The following is a 12,542-nucleotide window of genomic DNA, read 5'->3' on the forward strand; positions in this document are numbered from 1 at the left end:
TTCTCACACAAACCGGTTATCGGAATAAATACCAGAACAAGATGTCAGCGTTGAGGTCAAGCACACGAATAAGGGCGGGGAAACAGACAGATATAATCATTTCTCGCTGAGTTCCAGTAACCACTTTGTCACAGGTCAACCGAGCATGTCATGTGACCAAACAAGAAAGGAATTCTCAGTTTTTGTTGTTGTGGTCGCAGGTTTTCGATTTGTATTAGTTTTATTTTTTAAGGGATTATTGCACTGCAGGGTTTCTGCTTGTATTTTGATTTTGCAGGCTCTTTGCACTGTAGATTTCTTGTTAGCATTTTATGTTTTTTTACAGAATATTTGCACTGAACGTTTTCTATTTCTGTGTGATTTTATGTATTTTTATTTTTTACAGGACTTTACCCTGTGATGCCCCCCCTTATATCAGGATGTCAAGGAGAGCGCAGCACTAGCCTCTGTGTCTTTCTCTCTCTCTCTCTCTCCCTTTCCCTTTCTCTTTACTCTCTTTTCCTTTCCTTCTCTCTTTTCTCTCTTTTCCTTCCTCTCTCTCTATCTCCCTTTCCCTTTCCCTCTCTCTTTCCTCTCTTTTCCCTCTCTTTTTTCCCTCTCCTGGTGCTCCTCTCGAGATGGCAGTGCTAGTTTCTCTCTCTTCTCTCTTCATCCTTCTCTCCAGATTCTGGGAGATAAATGGTGCCACAGTTTCACAACAAGGGGAGATGCTGGGAATCCCTCCTAACGCGAACACACACACACATACATACACACACGCACACACACACATGCACCCACACACACACACACACACCTCACACGCAGGCACACACACACGTACACACACACACACATACACGCATGCACCCACACACACACACACACACACACACATACACACGCACACACACACATATACACACACACACACACACACACGCACACACGCAGGCACACACACACGTACACACACACACACACACACACATACACACGCACACACACATGCACCCACACACACACACAAACACGCGCACAAACACACACACACACACACACGTGCACACAGAGCTGTTTTGTGCATATCCTGTTCCTCTCGCTCAGATCAGTACTGCTCACATACACCAGGCTTTATGGGCATGGCAGGGGCTGCATTGCCAAAGCACTTGAACCCAATACAGATTACATTACATACACATTACATTACATTACACATTAGGAGTTACACATACTGTTAGACACATATATAATTAACTGCAAGGGAAATGCACCCCCTTTCTCCTTCACAGAACAACGAGAGAGATCCCTCCATTTCTTCTGTGACTCTCTCCCTCTCTCTCCCTCTCTTTCTCTCTCTCTCTCTCTCTTCCCTCACCATTTTTATTAGCGAATCCCGTTTGTTTAGAGGAATGCCAAACATTGCAAAACCTGTCTGAGTTTCCTGCCAATTGAAGTAGAACCCTGTCTGTATTATGGAAAGTCTCCTCACCTTACATAACTGCACCGGACCCAAAGCCCCTGGCCCCCTGTAAACAGGTATTACATAACACACCCCCCCCCCCCCCATAAAAAAGGATCACATACTTCTGAGTGACACTGTCTTCTGACCTCTGTGTGTGTGTGGAGGAGGGGGGGGGGGTTGATGTGTGCATGGGAGCGTGTGTCTATATGCGCGTGTGAGCGGATGGCACTAAGTACATGTTCACGTGTGAATGAATGAAAAGTTTTTTGACATGTAAGTGTGTAAGCGTGTACGTGGCTGCACACATATGTGTGTGGGTGTGTGTGTGTGAGTGTGCTCGCAAGTGTGTTTGTGCGTGTGTGTATGTGTGCGTGTGTGCACATATGTGTGTGTGTGTGTATGCATGCGTGTGTGTGTCTGTGTGTATGTATGTGAGTGTGTGTGTGTGTGTGTCTGTGCGTGTATGTGTACATATGTGTATGTGAGCATCTGAGCGTGTGTGTGTGTGTGTGCGTGCGTGCTTGTCTGTGTGTGTGTGTGAGTGCGCATGTGTGTGTGTGTGTGTGCGAGTGTGTGTGAGTGTGTTTGTGTATGCATGCGTGTGTATGTCTGTGTGTATGTGTGTATGTCTGTGTGTGTGTGTGTGCGTGCTTGTCTGTGTGTGTGTGTGCAGTTAGCAGAGGGGGTGGCTGCTTGTTCTAACTCCAGCTCACATATCTATGAGAGCTGCTTTACATTTTCAGACACTCGAGAGAGAGAGAGAGAGAGAAAGGGGGCGGGGCTTGGAGCGTCTCCCTCTCTCTCAGCCGTGACAGGGGGCCGAGCGGTACCTGCGTTTTGATGATGTCATCGTCCCGGTGGATCTGCAGCACGTATCCGCGGTTACACGTGATGGTGCAGCGGGCCCCGTTCAGGTACCCCGGTCCGCTGCACTGGACCTCCGCGTTCCGAACCGTGGGCTCCGGGCAGTCCACAGCCTCGCAGGAGTAATGGACGCAGCTGTGGGGGGGTTTAAGCAAAGCGAGGGGGGGCGGGGGGGGCGGGGGGGGCGGTTTGAGAGTGAGAATCAGCCCCCCATCACAGAGAGAGGACTCACCTCAACCACACAACGGCAGGGCAACACGCTGCAATCAACAAAGGCATTTCATAAAAGATTACATCTGCATCGCGGCAATTATATAGCGCCCTTCATCTCAGGACCTCAAAGCACTTTTAAAAGAGAAAGGGAAAGATCATCTCCCAGAGTGGATTTTAAACATATACCCCATACTGAGCAAAATGTAATACAGTTTATTATTGTTCTTTCATGCATATACTGCGGAATATATATTTTACTAAGCGTTTCGTTTTACGGTATCAAGTATAACATGTGCATGCAATTTTGCGTTTATCTAAATATTCTGATTTACTGTTACCACGCCTGGTGGTTTTGAAAGGACAGATTAATACGAAGTGCGGCCGAGCAAACCTGCTTGTAAAAACGGCACTTAGAAAATAAAAACGGAGAAAGAAAGAGCTGGAAATAAATCTCGCGAATAACTTCTGTTTTTACTGCACTTTTAAGAAAATAAAAAACGAAGTAAAAACAGAAAAGCTGGGGGTTTTTCTTGGAGTCCCGAGCCAGCGCTCTAGGCGGACGCATCCTCGCGCATCCTGTGAGAACCCGATCGGTCGGGAAGCCTCTCCAAGCCGCAGCACCGGATGCACGGGACACCATTCATAATTAACGACGCACACGCGCCAGCCGCGACTCTGCGCTATTGAACTTTAACAGTTCGCGGCGGGGGAGCTGTCCAACGATTTCACTAGGAACGACATGTTTGGCGCCCTTCAGGAAATGGAATATAGTCTACTTTCACTACGCGAAATATAAAAATAAACTGAAAAATATAGGCTATTTAACGGAATTTAATTTGAAAATAAAAACGGAACGTGGCTATTATAAGTGCACATGTTGTGAAATGTTGCATGTTAATATATTTCGGCCTGTACAGCATATTCCATTTCAGTAAAGCGGGGAGGGGGCGGTGCCTTGTATAAACTTAGCCCGGCACCGGAATTCCTTGGAGGGGAAAAAGAGGACTCCTGAATACGGAGCAATGTGAAATTAAGCGTACTGTTTATTATTCATAATGTTGTGGGAGCCAGAACGGCACGTCTCAGATGGCAGTAAAAATCAAACGGCTCAACTCCGCCAGGTAGGAACCGTTCATTCCCCCGCCCCCTCCCTCGCTCTCTCAGCGTGGGCCTTTCTCTTTGCACGCGAGCACGAAATGCGGACCGATTATTTCTCCTGCACCCCCCCCCCCCCCCCCCCCGCTCGCTGATCGGTCCAAGCGCGTTCTAACAATAGCGCGTGAATTGGGGCGGCTGGAGAGCCGCTCCCGTAACTGCAACCTCGCAGGTTCGAGTCCAGAGCGCGCGAGCAACCTCTCTATAAACGACATACGCACTTTACGTATTTAGCAGACGTTCTGACCCGGAATAACTGACACGATTTACACACAGTCCATTTACATCGAGCGGGGTATGTTTTGCTGAAGCAGTTCTGGTTGAGTACAAGAGTTCTGGTTAAGCAGTGCCCCAACCGGGAATCAAACAAGCAACAGGGCACATAAGATGTGTCAACGTGTAGCCTATGGATACAGCCGTAAGAATGAAAGATCTTTTCCCAAAAAAATTAGGTAAAACATCTTTTTTAATTGGTAGAGTGGCTGACGCATTCTCTATCGATTCCTTGGACTATGGGATATAGCCACAAATGACGTCTGGCTGGCAGACCACCCACCAGTGTCTATTGTTTTGCAAAAATGTACCTACTGCAGTGTGAAGGTATAGACGTGTCACAGACTTTATTTACACTGGGCTTTCGTGGCAGTAAAGAAAAAAAATAATTCTTCTGAGTGGACAGTTGAAATGTTTCAGATAACGAACGACGGGAGTTGAAAAGTGACAGTCTTAGAGCAGAGAATATTCACACAAAAAAACAAAGAAATATTTTCGCTAAGAAATAACAGAGTAAAGCGGCGGAGGAAGGACAAAGTGTTAATTTCAGCAGTTCTCTTAGAACAGTCGAAGCTCAACAAACAACAGATGTGTAAAAAAAAGGAAAAGAAAAAGGGATGAAGAATGAGGAAAGGAAGAATATTTATAAAAGGACAGCGAAGAAAAATGAACGGAGGGAGAAGGAAGAGGGCGAACAGCTGGAGAGAGAGAGAGAGAGAGAGGAGGAAGAGGTGGACGACAGCGCGCCGGGCATGCGTGCGGGACATGAGTGATGTGGCGTCGGAGAGAAGAAAAAAAACTTTATCTCCAGATAAAAAGTTCAAACGGTCAGAAGCGCGGTCATACATCACAGTCACGCACTGTCGGTCCTTTTACTCCGAAAATCGCGATTTTGAGCCTGCCTAAAACACAAACCCGAAACATTTCTAAAAAGGCAAAACGATATCCCCTCCTAAGAGTCGGCAATTCATTTTTGCCCCCTATAGGGGACAACGAGTCTCTGGTCTTAATCTCAAGAACCACATATTCTATTACGCTGAAACCTACACTACAAGGAACATTCAATAAATATACATTATATTTTTGAAAATATTTTCACCGCAACGTGTTTTTTTTTTTTTGTCGTCCAGGGCACCTGTATAATGTTAAAAAAATAAAATAAAATACTTAAACTTTTTCCGCCTGTTCTCAGGAGGATATATCGGTTTAAAGAATTGCACCGGCTCCTGGAAAGCTCAAGGGCTCTACGGTTAAAATTAATTACGGCTTTTAAAAGCGTTCGTGGCTTTTGTCATGTGCGCTTATCTGCCCATTTTGATTTTCTTATAAATTCATGCAGCCATAACATCAGGGCCGATGAAGCAGATTTTAAAGTGCGCAGGCGCTGAAGAGTGGGAGAGGAAATTAAACCCATTCAGGCCCCGGGGGAATTTTAAGAGCCAGGTATAAAAAATGGCGATTGAGCGAGGAGATTTTTAAAAAGATGTACATTGTATTTACAATGCGGCATAATTTCTTTCACATATTCAAGTAGACTCTATTAATGGGAGCAGTTGAGTATATCGGCAAACCATGCCGGCTTATCGATGGACCGCAAGTCAAATAAGTCTTATTACATTACTGTGCAATCTTGATGGTTAATAATGTCAAATGTTGATTTATTAAATAAATTCACATTTGTACTTGTACTACGTTTGTGTGTGTCGTGTGTGTGTGTGTGCACCCATATAAAAGTGATTATGATGTTTGTGATTTTGTTTATTTGCAGTTTCTGAATGCAACTCATTTAAAAACAGAAGACATTCCCTCTCTGCCGCTCTCTCTCTCTCCCTCCCTCTCTCTCTCACTCCTCTCCCTCTCTTTCCTCCACTCTCTCTCTCTCTCTCTCAAATACAGATGAAAACGCTCTTCCACAACATATGGCACTGAATAATAATGTAAATAAATCACTGACGTGTGGACATTTGTATTGAAACAATATGTGTGTGTTTTTTTTATGAATGAAGGGACTGTAATATTGTTGTCTGTAGGTACCAAAGGCTGAGTCCAGCCAATGTTTACAGCATTGAGGATAAGAGGGAAAAGTCATGCTTTTGGAATGCTGCAGAGCTTGGGCACCCATTTATAAAGGCCTTTATTCAATAACATATTTATTTTACTGCCAAGCAAAAAAAGCTGAAGGCTTTAACTGGTATGATTAGTGTGTGTGTTTGTGTGTGTGTGCGTGTGTGTGCGTGAGAGTGTGTGCGCATGTCTGTGTGTGTGCGTGCATGTGTAAGTGTGTGTGTCTTGGTGTGTGTGTGTGTGTGTGCATGTGTGTGCATGAGAGTGTGTGCGTAGAGAGAGAGAGAAACACACACACACACATACATGCACTTTCCTTTTTCATTTCAGTTAGACTTTCAAATTCAAATTCAAATTGAATGTTTTGCAGGCAGATAATTACTGCCAATACACTGCAAAACAATCATAGAAAAAAAACTTGCACAGCAATACAAAAACCGCTTCCTGTATGTTAGGCCTGCATGTGTCTGCATGTGTGTGTGTGTGTGTGTGTGTGTGCCTGCGTGTGTTTGTGTTTGTGTGAGTGTGTGTGTGTCCGTGTGTGTCTGTGTGTGTGTTCGTATGTGTGCGTGTGTTTATGTGTGAGTGTGTGTGTGTTTGTGTGTGTGTGCGTGTGTGTGTGTGTGTGTTTGTGTGAGTGTGCAAAGTTAGTGTTAGTGGGAAAAGTGGGGGGGGGGGGGATTTCACCTTTGACCCATGGGGTTGTAGATCTCGTTGCTCTGGCAACCGCTGATGGTGATGGGGTCGAAGTAGAGGAAGGAGCGCAGGCCCACGCCGGAGATGGCCACCAGGTTGGACCGGAACAGGACCAGGATGGCCTTGGTGTGGTAGAAGGCGGCGCTCAGGTCGTGGGTCACCGGGACCACCAGCGGGTTATTCCTGCAGCTCAGCCGCCAATCCCCTGAGAGGACGGGAGGGAAGGAGGCAGGCCATTGGTCCAAATCGCCCAATCGCGGGCAGCGTGGCACAGCGGCTGGAGAACCGGACCGGCGTTCTGAACGCAACTGAAGCACCGTGGCCTCCGTTAACTGCTGCAGTAAACACCCCAAACACACGCAGGGCAGCAGCTACGGAAAAGCCCGGAAAAAGGTGTTTTTTTTGTGATAAAACAAAGATGACGGACGATGATGAAGGGGGCGAAGAAGATATCTGTAAAACCCGAGTGTGAGAGAACTTTCCGGAACCAAACCCGAGTGTGAGAGAACTTTCCGGAACCAAACCCAAGTGTGAGAGAACTTTCCGGAACCAAACCCGAGTGTGAGAGAACTTTCCGGAAAACAAACCCAAGTGTGAGAGAACATTCCAGAAAACAAACCCAAGTGTGAGAGAACTTTCCGGAACCAAACCCAAGTGTGAGAGAACTTTCCGGAACCAAACCCAAGTGTGAGAGAACTTTCCGGAACCAAACCCAAGTGTGAGAGAACATTCCAGAAAACGCACCCAAGCTGTGTATCTGCTCCTTGGTGTCCACCAGCTGGACGGTGATGTTGCACTGCGTCTGGTCGATGTAGCCCGTCCCGTCGGCCGCCAGGTGAATGATGACCGCCGCCGCCACCATGGGGTGAGAGAAGTACGCCTGCGGTGGCGAAAAAAACAAGAGCGCGCAACCTTAGCGTGACCGTCTGGCTCCGATCAACCTACCCAATAACCTGTTTTTAGCGGCTTTTCCCGTCCGGTCCAGGGGCTGCACAGGAAACTAGCCAGCTGGCTAGCGCTGACACATTTACAGCACCGTTGATTAATGCGCTCTGTCCTTGTAAAAATAAACTCGCAAATAAAATTTAAAAACCTTAATATCCCATACCGATACAATCAAGGGGGGAAACCACACCCATGATTTAAATCAACATTTGTCCTTAATTTTGAGTCTCGTGATATCTCTTTGCCTTTGATTTTTATTTTCTTTCAAAACAGCTTGTAGCGTGCTTGTCACGGGCTTATGAATATTTCACCACTGCACTCGAAAGGGAACCTTTCTTAGAATGAGAGATACAATCACATCTTTGAACAAAACATCTCATGCAACAGAATGTCAGTTTTACAGGCACATTTATAGACCAGACTATGGCGCGTGCATATTTTATTATGGACATAAATTGTAAAATGTATTCCTAGAAGATATGACCGGATATACATGTGCAGACAGAACAAATATACACTGTGTGCTTTGATTTATGTTAACGGTATACAGAATGTAAATGTTAGGATTCAAATGGTAAAACTTTATTTGTGTAAAAGGGCGGTGTCAGACGACAGTACCTTCAGCCAGTACTGGTGGTACCAGGAGGGCAATTCCGCCTCACGGCAGGGGAACCAAGCGTACTGGGATATCCCGTCTGACAGGTCGAAAACCCTGGACTGGCAGGTCTGGGAACAGAGAACGACACGTGTTACCTGTGTGTGTAACCTGTGCATGCTACCTCTGTATGCTGCCTGTGCATGTTGCCAGTGCATGCTACCTGTGTATGTTACCTGTTTATGTTACCTGTGCATGGTACTTGTGTATGTTACCTGTGCATGCTACCTGTGTACAGTATGTACCCTGTGCATGTTACCTGTGCATGCTACCTGTGTATGTTACCTGTGCATGTTACCTGCGTATGTTACGTGTGTGCTACCTGTGTATGCTACCTGTGTATGTTACCTGTGCGCTACCTGTGCATGCTACCTGTGTGTTACCTGTGCATGCTACCTGTGTATGTTACCTTTGCATGGTACCTGTGTACAGTATGTAACATGTGCATGTTACCTGTGTATGCTACCTGTGTATGTTACCTGTGCATGTTACCTGCGTATGTTACGTGTGTGCTACCTGTGTATGTTACCTGTGCATGTTACCTGCGCATGTTACGTGTGTGCTACCTGTGCATGCTACCTGTGTTACCTGTGCATGCTACCTGTGTATGTTACGTGTGTGCTACCTGTGCATGCTACCTGTGTGTTACCTGTGCATGCTACCTGTGTATGTTACCTGTGCATGCTACCTGTGTACAGTATGTAACATGTGTATGCTACCTGTGTATGTGAGCTGCATATGTTACCTGTGTATATTACCTGTGTATGCTACCTATGAAGCTACTCAAACACTCTGCTGCAGGAACCAATGATGAGTTACTTCTGATTAATCAGGATCTCAAACAGAGTGGAACTCTAGTCGCAGGCATCGATTTAAACCAACTGAACCAATGACTTGGAATGTTCGATAAAACTTTCGAGAACCAATCAGACTGCCAGGTCACTAGCAAGCTTTCCTACACGGACACTCTGGAGCGAAGTGTGGTCAAGATCAGGAAAATCACTCTTTAAGCCCCAAAACAGAAGGTTACGCAAATAGAGTGAAAGAAATTCTAGCAGGCACCTTTAAATAATTAAGAAAAACAAACTTAAGCTACGTAGTATCATTATCTCAGCCATAATGTCACCTTTTGGCAGTACCTCTGACTTAAGTTAAGCGCACAAAATGAAGTCAGGCTAACAGGCTAATGCCCAATTCATTAAACATTTCACAGAAAAAATAAACACACACCAGGCGTATATACACATATAACTATCCTAAGCAACGTCTAAACTCAACGCCCCTGCTTCATTTAACAACGTTTGCCGAAAAAGTCACAAATTAAACATTGTAATACCGCGTTGCGCCTGAAAAAAAATGACTTAAAATGGAGTGTACTCCTGCCTTTCGTCCCAACGAAGTCACAAAAACAGCTTAATTAAAAAAACCTTCAAATGGCCCACTTTACTTTCCAAACTATACACTGCGTTTGCTGCACCATTAACAAATTAAACCAAGCAAGGAAAGCAAAACTGCGCATTATAAACGAAAGAAATAAAAACTTATGGAGCCGTCAGACTACACGCGAGTGCAATTCATTCATTACGATGCGGAACTAAATAAGGCATTCAGTGTAATGTAAACATTTCATAATTTCTGAAAATTCAAGTATAGAAATATGATACGCGCGCAGAAAGAAACAGAAAAATCTTAATTGTAAATAATTATACACTTCGTCAAGGTCCACTTGGAACCGGTCCACGGTTCCTTGTTTAGGGGTTCTGCCACAAAGCCTCGTACCTCAAAGGAGAAAGGGTTGCGGGATGGGGGAAAAAAAAAAACGAGCGGTAACGGATTTCACATCGAGCCGACGCACCGCATTCATCTTGATTAACAGGCTTTCTTTCTCTACTCAAGAGGAGTTACGCTCTCCATAGCATCTAGGCCCACCCGAAGCCACAGCGCCACGTTTCGTCCACCCCCATCCCCACCCCCCTCCACCCCCCCACCCCCCCAACTCACAAACCAGGCAGGTAACGAAGGCAACCGATCCAAAATCATTTCCTATCTTTCTCATGAACTGACCCGAGGGTATGTTTTTTTCTGTCTGTTTTTTTTTTTCTTTTTTCAGGCCTGATGGCATATTTTGTTTTCTTCGGTCTTGAAAGTGCTGCCATATGGAGGTTCCTGCCGTTATGTAAGGCCGTGAGGACCCTGCCAAGGGAGACGGAGGGTTTCCGCTGATACGATGCACATGGCGGGACCGCGCGACACGCTAAGCACGTTAGCGCAGCGAAAACAGCCCGCCGCTCGCAGGCCAATGGGCTTTGATCTGCCCCGTAACCCAGACCCAGAAGCCCCTCCCCCTCCTTCCTTTCCCGCTTTTTTTTTTTTTTTTTTTAACGTCAAATTAAAAAAAAAAAAAAAAATCCCGCCAGATGTAAACCAGCCTCGGCAAACGGGTCCGTCTCTCTTTCGACGGTTTTCCTGCGACCTCTTTATTTGAGTCCGCTTCAAAAGCGCGCGGTTCGAGCGGTTCGAGCGGGTCCGCGGGTCGAGCGGGCCGAGCGGTCGCCTTACGGCGGCTCGCCGGGTTTCAGAGGGAGGCCGCGCCCTTTTTGGAGGAGGCCGAGGCGGGGGGGGACACGAGGATGCGCGGTTTCGCCCGGTCTCCTCGCGCGCCGAAACCAGACGCCGCCCTGAAACCTTCGCCGCTGGACGCTGGACGGGCGTGGGAGAGCGACCGCGGGACGCCGCCCGGAGGCCCGCGCGGTATCTGCGCTCGGAATCTGTCGACGAGACAGTCGCTCTCCTTGGGGGCCTGCGAGGAGAGGTGCGTGTTCGTAAACAAGGTCGCTCGGCCAACGATGATGTTTTGACGTTTGAGGCGATCACAAGCCAGAGTGAGGGCCCAGGTTGGTGTTAACTTCCTGTCCCACAATCCCTCTGCACCGCCCCATCTTTATTTCTGCCAAACAACCCCAAAGGAAAATTTTAATATAAAAAATTTTGGAAGGTTTGTGCTCATTGCACTGTTTGGCACACTCATAGGAGTGTTCACTAAGCACAAATAACAGGAGCAATAGCGTGCTGTGATGTGGCATGGCTAACTGGAAATGAGACTCAAACTGGCCCAAACCATCTGCAGGCAGTAGGGGGCGACGTAGAGAACAACATTTTCTACACTGGAAGACATTTTTTTTTAAACCCAGAGAAAATCAGTCATTGGTGTGGAAGGTGTGCAAATCTGACTTTGGAGTCGATGAAGCGAACTTGAAAATGACTGCGTGCTTCTTAAAGCAACCCAAAGTGGGATTTAAAAATAGCTGAACGTTCCAAACAAGCAGAGGTTCCCTATTTAGTGACATCAGTCGAAACATTTTTCTCCTTCTCCTTTTCTACATCTCAGCTGAGGGGGGAGAACAAACACCCTTCCCCCCTACCCTTTAAACCCCCCCCTCCTCCCCCCCCCACTGCTGTCATCTTCCTAAATGCTGACAGCAACCAAAAAACCTGAAGCGCACCGCCCTTTGGAAAACAGCGCCTGCGAGGCGGGTTCTGCCGTTTACAGGCGGCACGTAATGAAGGCCATCTGGAGACGGACCAATCGCACGGCAGGATGGGGGAATGCTGGTAAAGCCTCCCTGTGGGGCTGCGAGCGTTGTTAGCACTGCCACATGAGGTAGAGGCCCACAGACCCCTGGCTCCTGGTGCAGAACAGCATTGTGGGTATCCGCATAAAGAGACTAGTGAGGGAAGAGATCCTCGGATCAGCATTCGAAAAAAGGTTCACTAGCCCTTTAAGGCCAGAGACCACAAATGTGTGATTAGAATGTTCTTAACTGAACATTCTAATGCTGATGTCACAATCACAGCTGGCAATGGAGTTCTAGAACACTGACTTAGAAATTTGAAAAAAACATTCCAAAAAACTACAAAGGGTTAATGGTGTAAGAGTGATGTAAAATAGTAGCACTGAATTCGGACCACAGCTTGGAAGGACGAACACGAGCTGGAACCGTAACTCACGCCTGCGGGGAGAGCCAGCACATGTGCTGCCTCCCCCCACCCCCCCATCCCCCCATCCCCCCATCCTCATCTCCCCACATACCAGTGACAGGATTCCCGCAGGTCTTACCCCATGTTTGATGGGGGGGGGGGGGGGGGGGGGGGGGGCAGGGGGAGGCGGGCCATGGCACACCACTGGCAGGGGGTACCAGTGTCCGTGAGAAAGGCTCGTTTGGAACCCCCCGA

At 47.0% G+C, this 12,542-nt stretch overlaps 1 protein-coding gene across 1 annotated transcript in view; it reads right to left on the reverse strand.

Moving 5' to 3' along the window:
• The window catches only part of LOC118213402 (pappalysin-1-like), an 88,786-nt gene that overhangs the window by 26,724 nt on the left and 49,520 nt on the right, over positions 1-12,542 (reverse strand). Inside the window, exons 11-14 of the mRNA XM_035392313.1 lie at positions 8,273-8,380; positions 7,454-7,589; positions 6,701-6,914; positions 2,275-2,443 (exon numbers count right to left, since the gene is read on the reverse strand). Coding sequence (XP_035248204.1) covers positions 2,275-2,443; positions 6,701-6,914; positions 7,454-7,589; positions 8,273-8,380 — 627 coding nt within the window. The remainder of the gene's footprint in view (positions 1-2,274; positions 2,444-6,700; positions 6,915-7,453; positions 7,590-8,272; positions 8,381-12,542) is intronic.

The sequence above is a fragment of the Anguilla anguilla genome, chromosome 14, assembly GCF_013347855.1.
Source record: "Anguilla anguilla isolate fAngAng1 chromosome 14, fAngAng1.pri, whole genome shotgun sequence".
In the NCBI taxonomy this organism is placed as follows: Eukaryota; Metazoa; Chordata; class Actinopteri; order Anguilliformes; family Anguillidae; genus Anguilla; species Anguilla anguilla.